The 17,057-nt window shown below is 40.2% G+C and overlaps 1 protein-coding gene across 1 annotated transcript in view; it reads left to right on the top strand.

The window, feature by feature from the left end:
• Topaz1 (testis and ovary specific TOPAZ 1) overlaps positions 1–17,057 on the top strand; it is a 52,281-nt gene that overhangs the window by 32,003 nt on the left and 3,221 nt on the right. The window contains exons 11-18 of the mRNA XM_052189256.1: positions 126–218; positions 3,838–3,953; positions 7,908–7,974; positions 9,190–9,364; positions 10,378–10,478; positions 13,414–13,579; positions 14,224–14,388; positions 15,857–16,060. Of these exons, the coding sequence (XP_052045216.1) occupies positions 126–218; positions 3,838–3,953; positions 7,908–7,974; positions 9,190–9,364; positions 10,378–10,478; positions 13,414–13,579; positions 14,224–14,388; positions 15,857–16,060 (1,087 nt within the window). The remainder of the gene's footprint in view (positions 1–125; positions 219–3,837; positions 3,954–7,907; positions 7,975–9,189; positions 9,365–10,377; positions 10,479–13,413; positions 13,580–14,223; positions 14,389–15,856; positions 16,061–17,057) is intronic.

The raw sequence follows: 17,057 nt of genomic DNA, 5'->3' as shown, positions 1-17,057 counted from the left end.
TTAGCGCTTCCATTCATGCCTGCCATATACTCACCAGACAATGTGTTTTTCAGTATAAATAGATTTGTAAAATTTAAGGCACTGAGAGACATGAAATTGAGCGTGATTTTTGTTTCTTCTTTCAGCCTGCTCTGAAAATATTACTAAAAATATTTGAGTATGTAGCAGCTATGAAGTTAAGGAATGCTGTACCTGCTTTAATTGAGATTTTTTGCAAGGTATGATTTTATTTTCTTTTATCTCTAATAGGGAATAGCAAAAGAAGACCCTCTACATAATTCATTCTGTCTTATCAGTGTTCTACTTGTTGAAGAATTCGTAAATGTCCTTTTTTCTCCTGAAATAGTTCAGAAGCACTCTCCTTCTAAGTATTCAAATGACTGCTTTCTTATTATATATTATCTTCATCTCTATTTCTTAAATATAACTAAAAGAATTCTTTCTCTGAAATTCTTAAGATCACAACAAAGCAAATCAGTATATAAATAAAAACTGTAACTAAAAGTAGTTAAGAATTGGTTTTAAATTTGGCATTAAGCAAAATGAGAAATAAGAATTTTAATGTTACCCCAAAAACACACTAAAAACTAAATGTGTATGTAAGTATGTGCATTCGTGGAGCCTAGAGGTCAGCATCACTTTCCAGCTGGTTTAGGCCAGGCTGCCTAGGTATCAGGACCCCAGGACTCCCGTCTCCCTCCCTAGACTGGGATCACAGGCCTGGGCTCCAGGACTCCTGTCTCCCTCCCGAGCACTGGGGTCACAGCCTGGGCTCCTTGCTGAAGACCCACATCCAGGCCCTCGTGTGTGTAGCGAGCCTTTTTACCAGCTGAGGTACAGCTTCAGCTACCAAGTTTAACTTTTGTTGAATGCTTCAAAATACCTGATAAGCACCGACCAGCACTGGATGAAAACAGGTGTGGTGGCAAATATCTGTACTTCTAGTCCTCCAAAGGTAGAGGCAGGGGAATCAGAAGTAGTGTGTTTGAGGCCAGGCTAGGCAACATGAGATCCTGCCTTTAAAAAAAAATATTTCTCAACCAGAGCAGTTAAAGAAAACAGAATGTCTAACAATGATTTGGTTTATCTTGGGACCAGGGTGTGTTTTGTAGAGGTTTTTGGTTCCACAGTTAGTATGAAAGTTGTTTAATGTAGTTTCAGTATCTGGGGACTTTCAGAGTCCAGCAATGGCAATATAATATTTCCTTGAATGTTATTGCTCCTGATTCTAGCAATATAATATACAATATACCCCGTCCAATATACTACAGACCATGGAGAAAACAGAAATTCAGAGTTTATGTTCATAAGTAGGCTGTTAAGCTAACCTAGCTTGTTAAGACATATTTATACTTATCCTGGTTTTTGAGCAATTTTAAAGGATAAGATTTTATTGTATTTTTTTTGTCTTGTTTTGTTTTTTGAGATAGTGTCTCATCATATAGTTCTGACTACCTGGAACTCACTACAGAGACCAAGGTAGCCTCAAACTCACAGAGAACTGCCTCTCTCTCAAGTGCTAGGATTAAAGATGTGAGCCATCATGCCCAGCTGAAAGGTAGCTTTGAATGAAACCAGTTCCCAGGCAACTAATGTGTTCTTCCACATGTTTTCTAGTTGGTTCTGTCCTTCTGATCACACATCACAGCATGGTAGGGAGTGCAGAGACCAGCAGGTGTGGCTTGCGGTGTTAGAGGAGAGAGCAGTGACCCTCAGGGTGCTTTCTGTATTATGTTTTAAAGTTCCATAGCTTTGGGAGGGAAACTGTTTCCCTTTTTAAAAATAAAAATGACCATGCATTACATCCAGAGGAGCTAAAAGACATTTCCAAGACTCAAGTTTGTAATAGGCAGGAAGCAGATTTTTACCAAAATAGTTTCCAGTTTGTTTAATCAGATGGCTTAGAAAGGAGTCTAGAACCTGCTCAGAATTCACTATTGAGTTTAAGGCAGTTTCCCTACAAGTCAAAAAGAGGAGATCCTTGGTGAGTTTCTGCTATTGCTATTCCCTTTAGTAAAGGAAACTATCTGATTTTAGCTTTAAGTTCTTAACGACCAAATGGCACCTCACATGAAAACCAACTTCTCCACTCTCCTGCTGTTTTGTTATTCCTTCTGTCTTAGCTGGGGTATCTATTGCAGCCATAAAACACCATAACCAAATCCAACCCAGGCAAGAGAATGTGTGTTTCAGTTTACATAGCTTAATAATAGGCCTTCAGAAAGGACACTAGGACAGGAAACTGGAATCAGGAATAGGATCAGAAGCCATGAAGAAGCTGCCGACTGACTTGCTCTTCGTGGCTTGCTCTGCCTGCTTCTCCATACAGCCCAGAACCATCTGTCCAGGAGCAGCACTGTCCACAGTAGACTGGGCCTAACTGCATTCATCACTGTTAAGGAAATGTCCCACAAGTTTTCCTATAGACCAGTCTTATGAAAGTATTTTCTCAATCATAGTTCCCTGTTCTCAGACAACTCAACTTGACAAAACAAACACATAAACAAATATAACCAGGACACTACCTCAACTTTTAATCCCTGTTATTCCTTCCAAATCTAGATGAAGGAAGTCATACATTCCCTCAAATATTAAAAACATTTTGAGGGGACTTAGGACAGGGCTCAGTGGGTAAAAGTACTTGCCATGAAAGCAGGAGGCCCTGAGTTTCAGACTCAGAACATACATAAAGAGCTGGGTGAAGTGCTGATTCTGTAAACATGACACTATTGACGTAGGGGACAGAGACAGGAGAATAGCCCAAAAGCCAATAGGAACAGCTAGTCTAGGGTACACAAATAATGAAAGATAGCCTGTCTCCAACAAGGTGGAAGATGAATTTACTGTCAGAAGTTGTCTTCTGACCACATGCAGCCATGGCAAGTATGATCCCCAAATCTCACACACACAAATATTAATATATATATATATATATATATATATATATATATATATATATATATATATATATATATATATACATATACATATAAGTATACATATCACAAAATAAGTAAATAGTAAAATATAAAGATCTCAATGTTCAATTAATTTCTCAGTAGGATAATAGAACCATAGTAGATCCTGAAGAAGTATCATCCATACACTCTCAGCTGAGTCAGTCTCCCAGTCATGGAGTAGCACTCCGTGGCCTAGTCACAGGACCTCTAGCAGAATTCACCGTAACTTCAAGGCTTCCCAACGTCTTAAAATAACTTTGGGATATCTGCCTTCCGTTCATCCAGTCTCAGACCACAGGCATCCAGGTACTTTAGTCAGTGCTCTCCATCCAAGCTGAGGTACATGGAAATGACAAGAAGCGGGACCTATGAGAACTGAGGGGGAAAGTCTCAAAATTAAGTAGATGACTGCATTCAGACCATCAGCTATGCATGTTGTTACTTTATTAAGTATTTTTCAGTTCTGCACTGGCAAGGGCTGGGGTGAAGCTCAGGACAAACTTCTCACCATTTACCATCAGGGATGATGTGTCAATGCCAGACCAGAGCTACAGTGGGACAGACAGTACCAGATAAGAATTACACAACAAAGTAGTTGAGACAACCCAAGGATGGAAAGAAAGTTCATTTTGATATTCATAAATATTGTTCCCATGTTTGCTGAAAATTCTGAGGACATCTTTCTGTGGTCCTCAAATACTTGATAACATTACTTCAAACTTTGCTACTAAGTTTTGATATTTCGAGTCCCCTGTGCCTGTGTCTGACTCCTGCTGCCTATGTGTTAGTTTTTTCTCATATACTGGCCTCACAGTTTTTTCATATTTTTACAAGAATGACTACTGTTTTTCTTCTTCTCCTTCTCCTCCTCCTGCAGTTCATTGAAGCTGGGATGGTACCTGACCCCGAGCACTTGAACTACATTGTTAAGCTTTTACACCAAGCACAAGCATCCCAACAAGAAATATCTGCAGTTCTGGAAGCCAAATCCAGGTAAGACAGGAGACTGTCAGGTATGTATCTTGGTGGGGACCAAGAGAGGTAAAATCAGAGCTCATCTCAACACTCCTGTCTCAGGGGCAAGTTTGTCACCCATTATAAGCCTCTTCCTGCCTCTGACCACAGCTGACCTGAGTCTGATTGTGTGGTCCCTCATTTAGCCATAGTGTCCTCTGAGGGCAAAGAAGCTTTTCTTTGCTTACATTTGCCTGCTTACTTATTTAATTGTGCTTAGTTTGCACCAGTGTGCATGCAAATCATGCTCGATTTTGTTTTCTCCCTGGCTTGCTCTTGTTAGCCTGGTGCGCTCACTTCCCCTCATTCACCATGTCTACCCAGCTCATGAAACCCCAACCATTGATTTAATCTCTGGTTTAGTATACTGCCATAGGACTTGGTGTCCTTCAGGAGAACATTTGCCTGGCATGTACAAGGTTCTCGGTTCCATCTCTAGTAATGTAAAAAGCAAACAATAGACCTGTATTGAAAAATAGGAAAGCAAATCTTGTTGGGTTGGAGAAATAGTAAAGTGCTTATTACATGAGTGTGAGGATTTGTGTTTAGTCTCTAGCTGATCATAGATGCTTGTGATCCTAGTGCTGAGGAGACAGACAGGTAAATCACTGGGGTCAGCTGGCCATCCAGCCTTGCTTAGTGAGTTCTGGGTTTAGTGAGAAACCTAGTCTCAAAAACAAGGTAAACTGTGCTGAACCCTTGCTTGGCCTCAAAGACTTGAACCTTACTGGGGTGGTGAGAGAATGTAGAGAAGACAAACAGATACAGACAGAAGTAGCTTGCTTCAAGGAGGCAGACAACTAATCTTAGTAGGAACAGTCTTTGGGTATAAACATCCCAGGGAGAAAGCTGTGGTAGACATTTTCTGCAAGTGCTACCAACATATGGCCCAGAAGAGGTTTCCCATTCCCTCTGAGTCACCCTTGAGTCACCTCTGCCATGCTTCCTCTACTCCTTACAGGACAGATCCTGAGGAATGACACTTCACACACACACACACACACACACACACACACACACACACCACACACCACACATACACACACACACACACCCCATACACACCCCATACACACATGCCATCACACCATACACACACATACCACACACACACCACACACACACACCCCATACACACACACACACACCCCATACACACACACATCCCATACACACACACACCCCATACACACATGCCATCACACCACACACACACACACACACCATACACACACACACCATACATACACAGTTATTTCTTTAAAAAAAAAGGCATAGACATAAGTTGTAAATGGTCAGGAATGAAGGGGTCAGTCAGTACAGACCATCCTGCCACTGAAAAGATTGCTGAAAACATTAACTATGTGTGAACTCAGCAGCGAAGATGAAATGCAACAATTTCTAGGTCGTAATACTTGTATAAAGTATAGAAGAAATTTAATCCACAATTTAAAAGCTTCTAAAAATGCTACCCCGATGGCCAGATAGTTTCTCTTGAGAAGTCTACTCCTTTTTTAAAGATGAATCCAAGTGAATTTACACATAATTCCAGAAAATGGGAGAGAGTAATTTTTATTGACCTATATTTCTTTCTTTCTGCCATTGGTTTGTTTTGGTTTGCACCCAAGGGGTCTCAGTATGTAGTCAGTGCAAGGATTCCTAATCCTCCTGTCTCTATCTTCCACTTGGCAGTATGTGCCACCATGGTAAGTGTATCAACATTTTTGAGCCTGGTATTATCCATATTTTAAAAAAAAGTGGGCCCATCATGGTGGCACACACCTTTAATCAAATCACTCAGGAGGCAGAGGCAGAGGCAGATGGATCTCTGTGAGTTTGAGGCCAGTTTGGTCTGTATAATGAGTTCCAGGACAGCCAAGGCTACATAACGAAACCCTGTTTCAAAAATTTAAAATTAAAAACCAAAGTGGGTACAAGAAATTAAGAGATGCTAGGTGTGGCAACTCAGTACCTGTAATCTAGCACTTGGGAGACAAAGGCAGGATGATCAGGAACTCAAATCTAGCACAGGCCACATAGAAGGAACTCAAATCTAGCCCTAGCCAGCCTGGGCTATATGATACTCCGTCTTCAAGCTGTGGAGCTGGAGCAGGACCCCAGCAGCAAAGAGTACTACTGCTCTTCCAAAGGACCCAGGGTTGATTCCCAGCACCCATATGGTAGCTCACAACCATCTGCAACTCCAGTTCTAGGAGATCTGATCCTGTCTGTTGGCCTCTGATGGTACCAGACTCTCATATGGTGCACATACATGCAGGCAAAACACACACACACACACACTTTTAAATGTTTTTTAAGAGCTATAAATCAGTATCTTTTATGATCTTAAAAAGTTCTTGACATATTAGGAATGGAAGACAATTTTTTTAACTTGGTAAAGAGAGGACTAAAGTGGGATCCAGCTCAAGGGGAGCTCCCAAGGCCTGAGTGCTCACAAAAAGGAACCTATCATGACCGTACTCCAAAAGACCCAACAAAAAGTGAAAGAGTCAGATGCAGATAGTTGTACCCAGTCAGTGGACAGAAGCTGATGGTTGAATGAAGGAAAAGCTGGAAGAATCCCAGGAGGTGGGTGATCCTGTAGGAGGACCAGCAGTCTCAATTAACCTGGGCCCCTGAGATCTCTCAAACACTGTACCACAAACCAATAAGCATACATCTGCTGATATGAGGCCCCAACACATATACAGCAGAGGACTGCCGTGTCTGGTGGGTTCAGTCAGAGAAGATGCACCTAACCCTCAAGAGACTGGAGGACCCAGGGAGTTTAGAGGTCTGGTTGGGTGAGGGCTGGGAGCTGGGACATCCTCATGGAGATGGGGTAGAGAGAAGCTATGAGACGTGGAACAGTCAGAGGGTGGATGGGGGGAGGGGGAGAATAAAATCTGGAGTGTAAAAATAAATAAAAGACAAAAAAAAAAAGAAAAACAACCAACAGTCATACTTGAATAAAGACAGGGTTCTTTTCAGGACTGAGAACAAGACAAGACACTACCTATACTTCCATTAAAACCATTTGCCCATGCCTTCTGGCTCACGTGATAAGAAATGAAAATAAAAGATGTATAAATTGGAAGTAAAATAATATCCTGTACTTGTAGGTGGCATGAATTGTAAACCTATGTGACAAAGAGCCCTAATGAACGAGTACAGCAAGGTTGCAGAATGAACACCAGCCCACAGATCAGCCATGTTCCTCTACAACAGCAAGGAGCCTAGGAATCACCATCTAAAACAGCACTATTACATAGCTCAAAACATGAAATGCTAGGTACAAAGTCTATAGAACATACTCGCATTGTATGCTGGAAGCCATGAAATGTTGAAAGAAATTAAACATACTGTTTATGAATCGAGAGACAAAATAAAGATGTCAATTCTCCCTAAGTTGGTTTAATTCAATTCCAGGCTATTTTTTTTTTTGTAGATAGAAAAATAATTCATTTAGGTTCACATAGTAGCACATACCTGTAATACCAGTACTTAGAAGGCTGAAGCCAGCCGGGCAGTGGTGGCCCATACCTTTAATCCCAGCACTTGGGAGGCAGAGGCAGGCAGATTTCTGAGTTCAAGGCCAGTCAGGGCTACACAAAAAAAAGGCTGAAGCCAGAAAGTCAGAAGCAGGGGCCAGAATTTGGCTCAGCAGCTAAAGGCACTTGTTACAAAGCCTGATGAGCTAAGTTCAATATCCAGAACACATGGAGAAGGAGAGAACTGACTGCTGCAAGTATGTTGTGGCATGAACATGCCCACATATAACATACGGCCACATACATAAGCATACTAAATAAACATGTAGTTTTCAGAGAATTTGACTGTAAAGAACTTGGAGGGTGTCTTCTGTGCACTAGGACATTGGTGACGTGGGGATGAAGTAAGCATAACCAACTCTCTCTCTTATGTCATTTGAAGGTTGCGAGTGAGGCAGCTGAAAAAGAGCTGGAAGTGTGACTTAGACTCAGCCTTGAGCAAAGTGGAGGTACGCCATTTGTCTTCATAGGGACTGCTGGGCTCCAAAGCCATAACAAATGTTTGACCAGTCCACTTTAGGGGTAGCTATAGAAACAGCTCTTAGAGAAAATGCTACGGAAGACAAGTCTAGTAGTTATACTTTAAAGATTAATATTTTGAAAGGCAAACATCAGAATTTGTAGGGCTGTGGAATGAAGACAAAGCTTTGTAGGAGATCTTGTTCCTAGTGTGTACATAGCCCTGGGTTCTAATTGGACTACCCAACACACACTAAGCTAGGATTGCTATTCTAAGTTAGTCCTAAAAGTTACTTCCATTTCAGAGTTAGCATGTGTCATAATAAAGTCAGTTTAAAGCTTGATCTGTAATCCAGTACTGGGCAGATGCTTGGCTGACTGTCTGCAGATGGCTGTAGGTCTGAGCTGATGGGACCCAGGACCACAGTGCAATCTCCTGGCATTTAGAATAAGAAGGGGCGTGGCTAGAGAAATGGCTCACCGGTCAAGAGCTCTTGCTACCTTGCAGAGGATCTGAATCCAGCTCCTATCATCCACGTCAGGTGGCTTACAACTACCTGTAACTTAAGCTGTAATATATGGCTCCGTCCATTGACCTCCAAATGCACCAGCACACATATGTGCAAGCCCAAACATAGACACACACATATAGCTAGAAATGAAGCAGAGTAAGGAGGGGCCCTGAAGATGGCTCGACTCTGCATGTCCGCTGTGCTCCCTCTCATCATAGGCTCAGCCTTGCTCAGATGCTAAATCTTTGACACAACCTGTGTACTGCCACAGAAAGCTTTTCTTAGTTTGTAATTGAAAATAAAAGACAGTTTACTGAAATCTCTTCTGTGGGCCCTAAATTATAAATGGCCAAATAATGGTAAAAGCATGCCCCCTCCAAAAGCAGTACAAGAATAATATGTTGCTACAGAGATGCTCACGCACCCTGGTGTTGGTAGTTCTCACAGCAGTTGGTCTGTGCGGTCAGGTCCTGCAGCATCTGAGTAACCGAGTAGTTAGTTACCTGTTCACAGATTGCTGTGGTAAGAAAAGTGCAGGTTCAGTGGTATTGCTTGTCACGTTTTCAGTTCCCACTTATTCTAATAAATTACATGTGCCTTCTTGTGTGCTAGCATGTGCTTGCAGAGACCGTAGAATTTTTACTTTTACTCTTCCTCTTCTTTCCTTTTTTCAATTTTTAACAATTTCAATAGACTTGTAAAGAAAAAGGTGACTGGACCAAATTGGGAAACCTGTACATTAGCATAAAAATGGGCTGTGAAGAATTTGCAGATTTCCAGAGATTCTGTGCTTGTGTTGCTGAAACACTCACAGGAGATTATAAAGAAGAAAGGCCAGGTGTGCCTTTTTGTGAATTTGCTGAAACAGGTAAAATGTTACTCTTTTGTTTTGAGGATTATGTGGTTCTTGACTGGAGGGTGAAACTCTCCTCATGCAGAGGGTTAGCCCTTTACAAGTTTCAAATAGGCTGAAATCTGGACTTTTCCATCTACTTACTATGTTAGGTTATAGATATAAGGACAGAAACTGGTTTTTAGTATCAAAGTTTTTATAGAACATGAATGTATTTTCTTTCTATTTAGGTTAATTATTATGATGTAGGGACACCTAAATATTTTTTATACCACTGATGTTTCTACTATTTACAAAAAAAAATATTGTGTAGCCTTTAAAAAAACATTCTCAGCCGGGCAGTGGTGGCGCACGCCTGTAATCCCAGCACTCTGGGAGGCAGAGGCAGGCGGATTTCTGAGTTCAAGGCCAGCCTGGTCTACCGAGTGAGTTCCAGGACAGCCAGGGCTACACAGAGAAACCCTGTCTCGAAAAAACCAAATCTCCCCCCCCCCAAAAAAAGACATTCTCTTGACATTCTCAGTATGCAACCTGACTTGGCCTTATGTCTTTAATCTTTCTGCCCCTTCCTCCAAGTGCTAGGATCATAGAAGTAAGACACATGTGGGGTCACTACTGTGGCCTCTATCAGAGAATAGCAAACTTTCTGAAAAAGGCCAGAGAGTAACTCTCCTAGGCTGCTCATGCAGCCCATACGGTTTCAGCTTTTAAATAATTCTTTGAGAATAAACCCACTGTTGGGCTGGGTGTTGTGGTATACCCCTCTAATATCAACACTTGGGAGGCAGAGGCGGGTCGATCTCTGTGAGTTCAAGGCCAGACCCCTATACAATGTGAGTTCCAAGACAGCCAGGTCTATATAGAAAGACCCTGTCTCAAAACCACAAAACAACAAGGCACTATTAACTTTCAGGATGGATTTATTGATGGGACAGGTTTCATCACTAGGTCTGTGAAGTGATGTCAGTAATTCTGAGTCATCTTAAGTGACTGTCTCCATTTCTTTCCATGTCTGCTTTATGTTTCAGTTAGCAAAGATCCACAGTACAGTGAGGTGGATAAGACTTTGTTGGGAAGGATCGGAATAAGTGCCGTGTACTTCTATCACAGACTGTTGCTGTGGTCCAAGGTACTTTGTTATATATTAGTTTGGTTTGCTACAGAGAATCTTACTTTTAAAATTAGGAACAGAATATGGAGTAATCCTTCAAATCTAAAATTTTCTAATAATCACTTCAACCATGACAGACTTAAACCCTGACTACTTAGTGAGTTCTTTAGTTTTCACAATTGTTTCTACACCAAATAGATGTGGAAAGGGGGTGATGAAACACAGGTGTGCACAGGGGTGACAAGACACCATCTGCTCTATTGGATTCTGGAGACCATACTAAAATATTTTTATTTGAAAGTTTTGAATTTATAATTTGACAATTTCTGAGTTGTCATTATAATCTTGAAAGAGCACAAAGTATTTTTCTTTTCTTTTATTTATTTATTTGTTTGTTTGTTTAGACAGGGTCTTTCTCTATCTTCCTGGCTGTCTTGGAATTCACTATATAGACCAGGCTGGTCTTAAACTCAAACATATTCCTGCTTCTCCCTCTTGAGTACTAGATTAAGAGGCATGCACAAACCATGCTCAGCCTCAAAAGCCTCATACCTTCCTTAAGATTAACCCAAGGTTTTCACAATCATTAAGACTCTTAAGAAATCACCACCTGAATACTCTGAGATACCATGGTGCCACATGTCTATGTGTGACTCTTAATAGAGCCCATTATGCAGAAGGTCTGGTGATTCATTTAGTTGTATATGTGCATGCGTGTGCATCCATGTGTACATATATGGATATGATAGCATGCATGTGGTAGTCAGAAGACAATTTACAGAAATTGGTTCTCTTCTGCCATTAACGTAGTCTGAGGGATCTAACCCAGGTCACCAGGCTTGCCATCAGAGCCTTTTACCCTCAGAGCCATTTCATCAACTTTCAAAGCTACACTGTATTTATTACATCCTATAGATTTCCCTGAAATGATCAATTGAATTGTAGACTCAGTAAAAAAGTCCATGAAAATCCAATGTGAAGGGAAGAGCCGAGGATGGAATCAACGGAACGTGAGATTAAGTATGATCACTGTTAAATTAATTGTTAAAGTTTAGGTTCTGTTACTCAGGTTATTTCAGAATTGAATGGCTATGTGGTAACATTTAAGCATAGGTTCACTTGTATATATGCAACATACATGGATTAAAAGAATTTTTTGCACCCAAACTGGCTGAACAGAAAGTCTATGGTTCCAGATTTAATGCTCCATGGTTGCTGCGTGGCAGGATGGGCCCCTCTGTGCTGCAGGGTCTAGGGGAAGGCAGTCATAACATTCATTTCGTGCATGCATGCCTGCACACTGGAGACTGTTGAACAAAAGTCTTTTTGACAGTGTACACATTAAGCTAAAATGTCTAGACTCTTCTGACTTATTTGGTTATTTCTTAGATCATTAAGACATTGGTGAATTTTTCTGTCTTAATAAAAAAATTAATTATTGTGCTCAGAGAATTGATTTCAAATGTCATCTTACTAGGGGATGGTTTGGTGTGTGTGTGTGTTCTAATTTGTTTTAACTTTGTTTTGGGGGAAGGAGAGAGGAATCTAAATACCCTTGACTGTCCTAGAACTATGTAAACCATGCTGGCCTTGAACTCACAAATATCCCTCTGCCTCAGGCTCCTGGAGGCTGCAATTATAGCCTCCAGGCTATAATTATATGTTTTCAATTTTAATTTTTCTTAATTTTAAACATTAATTTAGTGTGTGTGTGTGTGTGTGTGTGTGTGTTTATACATATGGATACGTGTATATGTGCTTGCCCATGCTGGCACATATACATGGGTTGATTTCTTCTGTCACTATTGCACCTTATATTTTGAAACACTGTTCCTCAATGAAGCTAGCACTCTATTTGAGCTAGACTGACTGGCCAGCAAACTTCAGGGCACCTCCTGTCCCTGCCTCCTCAGCACTGGGGCTCTATAAACACGCGCTACACTACCCAGTGTTTACATGATGCTAAGGGTCCAAGCGTACGCCTCATGCTGCATGGCAAGCACTTTACCCACTGCGCCATCTTCCCCGTCTTGCTTGATATAGCTACAGTGCTGGGGAGCAAACTCCAAGTTTCACACACACAAGGCAGCACTTTACCTGGCTGGCAGTGGCACATGCCTTTAATCCCAGCACTTGGGATGCACAGGCAAGCAGATTTCTGTGAGTTTAAGGCCAGCCTGGTCTAATTAAAATTAAGATATTTATTATTGAACTACTAATAGGGATAGTAGTAGGCTGGCCCCTAGTTTAAAATAATAATGCACACCCAAATTCTTATGTCTAAACCAAAGACAATCTTCGAGTAGAATCTGTCAGATAATTCATATAATGAGATAAAAAAATAACTTTTCAGCTAACAATTTTGGCTCCACTATACTAGCATTTCGTTTAAATTTGGTGACGAATTATCTTCATTTTCAACAACTTTCTAGGATCTCAGAATAGTAAACTATAAAAGGGATAGAAACACATAATAGCTTGCCATATTAACACATGGAAGCCTTTTCCTAGACAATGAAATCTTTTTGTTTTGTTTTGTTTTTGCTTGTTTACATTTTGTTGAAATGGGGCCTTCCTATAAGACCAAGCTACCCTTAAAAGTAGAGACAATAGTCTTCTTGCCTCTACTTCCTAAGTGCTGAGTATATGGGCGTGAGCCACATGCCCAGCTCCACAGACAATCTTAAGGGAAGACAATGCATAAAAAAAAATGAAAGGAGAAGTACTGATACAGAGGGGGCTATGTTGGCTAATATGAGGTAAAGTTCCTCTCATTTTCCTTCTTTCTACCTTTGTGACCAAACAGGAAATGCTTGAGCAAAGTCTTGTTGAAATTTGACAACTGTCAGTCTAGCTTAATAATTAAGACTGGTAACTGTCTCCTGCATATTACCACTGATTTTGTGTCTCTAACACTGTAAATTAATGATAGTGTTCTTTATTTTTATTCCAGGGAAGGAAGGTCTTAGATATATTATATGAGCTAAAAATACATTTTACAAGTTTAAAAGGACTTACAGGACCTGAAAAAGTAGCACCAAGATGTCAAATTGTAAATGTTGCAGCAGAGATTTTTATCAAAAGTGGGAGCCTAGATGGGGCCATTTGGGTCCTAAGGGGTAAGTTCTGACATTTATATGCACAGTGACCTGTTACTCTTCTTGTAGCCCTGTCTTTGTAATTGCCTTAGTTGACACTGAGCTGAATGTGATAGCTTGATTTGAAAATCAGTGAGTATAAAGACAGGAAAATTCAGTATGGTATAACCTGACTCAGAAAGTGGCTTTAACTTAGCCTTGGTTGACAGAAGGTTGTGATAAGGCCTAGTTGTCATAAAAATTCTGAGTCTGAAACTGTTACAATTCTATAGATTTTAAAAATGTTACTAGAAGCTGGGCAGTGGTGGCACATGCCTTTAATCCCAGCACTTGAGAGACAGAGGCAGGTGGATCTATGAATTCAAGGCTAGCCTGGTCTACAGAGCAAGCTCCAGGACAGCCAGGGCTACACAGAAAAACCCTGTCTTGCAGAAAAAAGTAATTAGGTATGTTAATAGTTTGAAATATAACATGCCAAATTAAATTCAGGTAATCCCGCTTTAGAAGGCAGGTTCAGCTACAATGGGAAATCTTGGCCAAAATACTTCATGGTCCCTGTGTTAACATGTGTAGGTAAAAGTGCCTTCAGACAAGGTACTTATTCCCAACTGTGATTACCCTGAGAAGTGTCATTGTCATGTTGTGCTTGTTTTATCTTTTGGGAGAATCGGAATGGATAATCAACACACCACTTTGGCCTTGTGATAGAATGGATGTGCTTAATCGGCATAATTTGCTCTGCACCATTGCACATGAAATCCTGGGCAAGAATCTTTACAAACAAACATTTGAGGTCTTACGGAATCTACCAGGCTTTCAGAATTCTCAAGGTACATTTTAAAAGTCTACCTTAATTATCTTAAAAAAACTGATTTATTTTTATTTTATATGTATGAGTGAGTGCTACATACATGTGTATTACACGCATGCCTGGTGGCTACAGTGACCATAAGAGGGAATTCCGTGCCTCTGGTACTTAGATCACAGTCAGTTTGTGAGCATCTTGATGTGGTGCTGGGAACTGAATCCAGTTCCCTGTAGGAACAGCAAGTACTCTTGGCCGCTGAGCCATCTCTCCAGCACAACCTTCACTTTTTGCCAGTTAAGACAATTCTCCATCTCTTCTGGTTAGGCTTTATGTTCAGTATTTTTTAATGAAATATTTTTCTATAAAATATGCTCTACATAAACTAAATGTATGCTTTTAAAGATGCTTGTCTGTGTTCTTTGTGGTCAGCAGCTCCTGTCAGCACACACTTGTTCCGTCTTTACCTCTGTATATTATGAACATGCTTCATAACTTATTCTACATCTTGGCAATATTAGAGTTAGTGAGTTCTCTCAAAGGTTAAAATTCAAGCTTTAAGATAAGAGGATGGAGTCTATGAACAGACACTTTGGTGACAAGTTCAGAAGATGATACAAAGGATGCAGAGAATGATTTAGGACCTTTCCCAGGTCTAACCGTGCCATCTTCCATTGATTGATGGAGATGCTGTTGTGGGAAGTGTCTTCCTACTAATGATGCTTCCTTTACCTCAGTATCCCTAGCACTATGTCTGCTATCCAGTATGCCCTTAGTAGACAGTGGTGTTGATAATGAGGCAGAGCGGGTGTGGACATGCACAGACAGTTGTGCTGCATTTTAGAAGTCCATAAATGACAAACTAAAGGAGTCTCCTTCTTTATCTGTACAACAGGGTGAGGAGTGATGTAATAAGTTTGGAGTTTTAGGAAAGTGTTTAAGAAAATATAAAAGTAAAGAGATGAATTTTCTGTAAGGGTCTGGACCACTTAAGAGATCCTACGGTGACATGGACCCAGAGTGTAGGTCATAAACAGCTGAGTAAAAGAATTGCCCTACAAATTAATGTGACACCCATTCAAGGATTCTTTTGAATGAACATTAGAAGCAAATATATTTGAGTCATGAAAAACTGAAGGCTGCAGTATGAGCTATACAAACAGACCGTGAAAAAATTCCAAGACTTCAGATTCAACGCAGTTGAATTATGTAGTCCCTACCTAGGGACTAAATGCAGAGAAGCTAGTGCAACGTTTTAAGTCTTTGTCAAGCTTTTTACATCACCATTATAAAGCACACAGTTTTACTTTTGCCTAAAGGATTTTTGTTTCTTACTTGGAGAGTATGAAAGATAATTGTACTTCAGTGAGAGTCTGACTTCTGCAATGGAGAGAAGGGGCTGGGGCTATCAGGAGGGGGGAGAAAGTTGGAGATTATTGGTCTTTGTCATTAATCACTTTCATTTTATTGTATCATTGTTTTCTTCATTTCAGAAACAATGGGGGTTTCCCAGTCTAGCCTTCTTTTTAATGAACTTCTGGATGCCTGCATAGAAAGTAACAGTCTTGGCATATCATCTTCTGTAGCAGAGTTCATGGTTGCCAAGAGCATCCCTATAGACTTTTCCTTCCTCAGGAGACTGATCACATCCTTAGGAAGGAGTTGTCTGTGGCTCAAAGCCAGAGCCCACTACAAAAGTAAGTTCCATGGAAATGTTTTAATTAATATGTTGGTTTTGATTGTTTTCTAATCCAGGATCCATCTATAACATTTAAAACTAAATTTTTACATATGAAAAATCATATTCAGAGGCAGTAGTCTGACAGATCTATGCTGTCTTTTGAAACCTGTTTTTTTGGCTTTTGTTTAAAAGTGTCATTTTTTTTCTTGGCATGTTATCAATTCCAGTAAAAGGCAAGCAAAGGAAATAAAGGACAAAATTTAAAATAGTTTGATATATCTTAAAACACTTTGTAAAGGAGTTGGATGGATTGAAATTTAAGTGTTTGGGTGTCAGACACCCTGACTACCTCACCGGAACTAGAAGTGTTTTCTCAAACTTCAGCTATGATCACTTTTAACAAGTGATAACTTTTCTTCCCAATGAAATGGGAAAATAATTAGGTTGCATTATAGGTAATAAGTTTAAGTGTTTAATACACTTTGTAGTTTTTGGAGGGTTCTTTAGGTTTTGATTTTTTTGCAGGGTCTCACGTTTCATGCATGTACACACACATAGACATAAAATAAAGTTTAAATATTAAAATGTTACTGGAACATCTTTGGATTGTTCAATTATAGTTCTCAGAGATTAGCACCATCATCTACACTGGGGTGGTTTCTTGAAGGAAAAGATAACCCCAAACATTTTAAACAAAATCTACATACAGATTTAATTTGATCTTGATAAACTATATATAATATTGTCCATGTGCAGTTGGATAGTTAATCCTAAGAGTATTAACTATCATTTCTAATAATCAGCCAAACAGTTTTAAGCTAAGTCAAAACTGTTCTCTAGAAACATGAGGTTTGTAGACATGAGCCAGTGACTGTGTCAGCCACAGAGAGGGTGGGGCTTGGTTTTGTTCTTGTGAGCAAAGAAGAATAGGAACAGTGGCAGCCACATGACCTGATGGCCCCTCTAAGGAAACTCAGACCGCCACAAACGTGTTTGACAGAAGTGGCACTCTC

Source organism: Apodemus sylvaticus, chromosome 7 (assembly GCF_947179515.1).
Source record: "Apodemus sylvaticus chromosome 7, mApoSyl1.1, whole genome shotgun sequence".
Lineage (NCBI taxonomy): Eukaryota > Metazoa > Chordata > Mammalia > Rodentia > Muridae > Apodemus > Apodemus sylvaticus.
The sequence above is the reverse complement of the archived record's forward strand: the minus strand, read 5'-3'. Positions and strand labels throughout refer to the sequence as shown.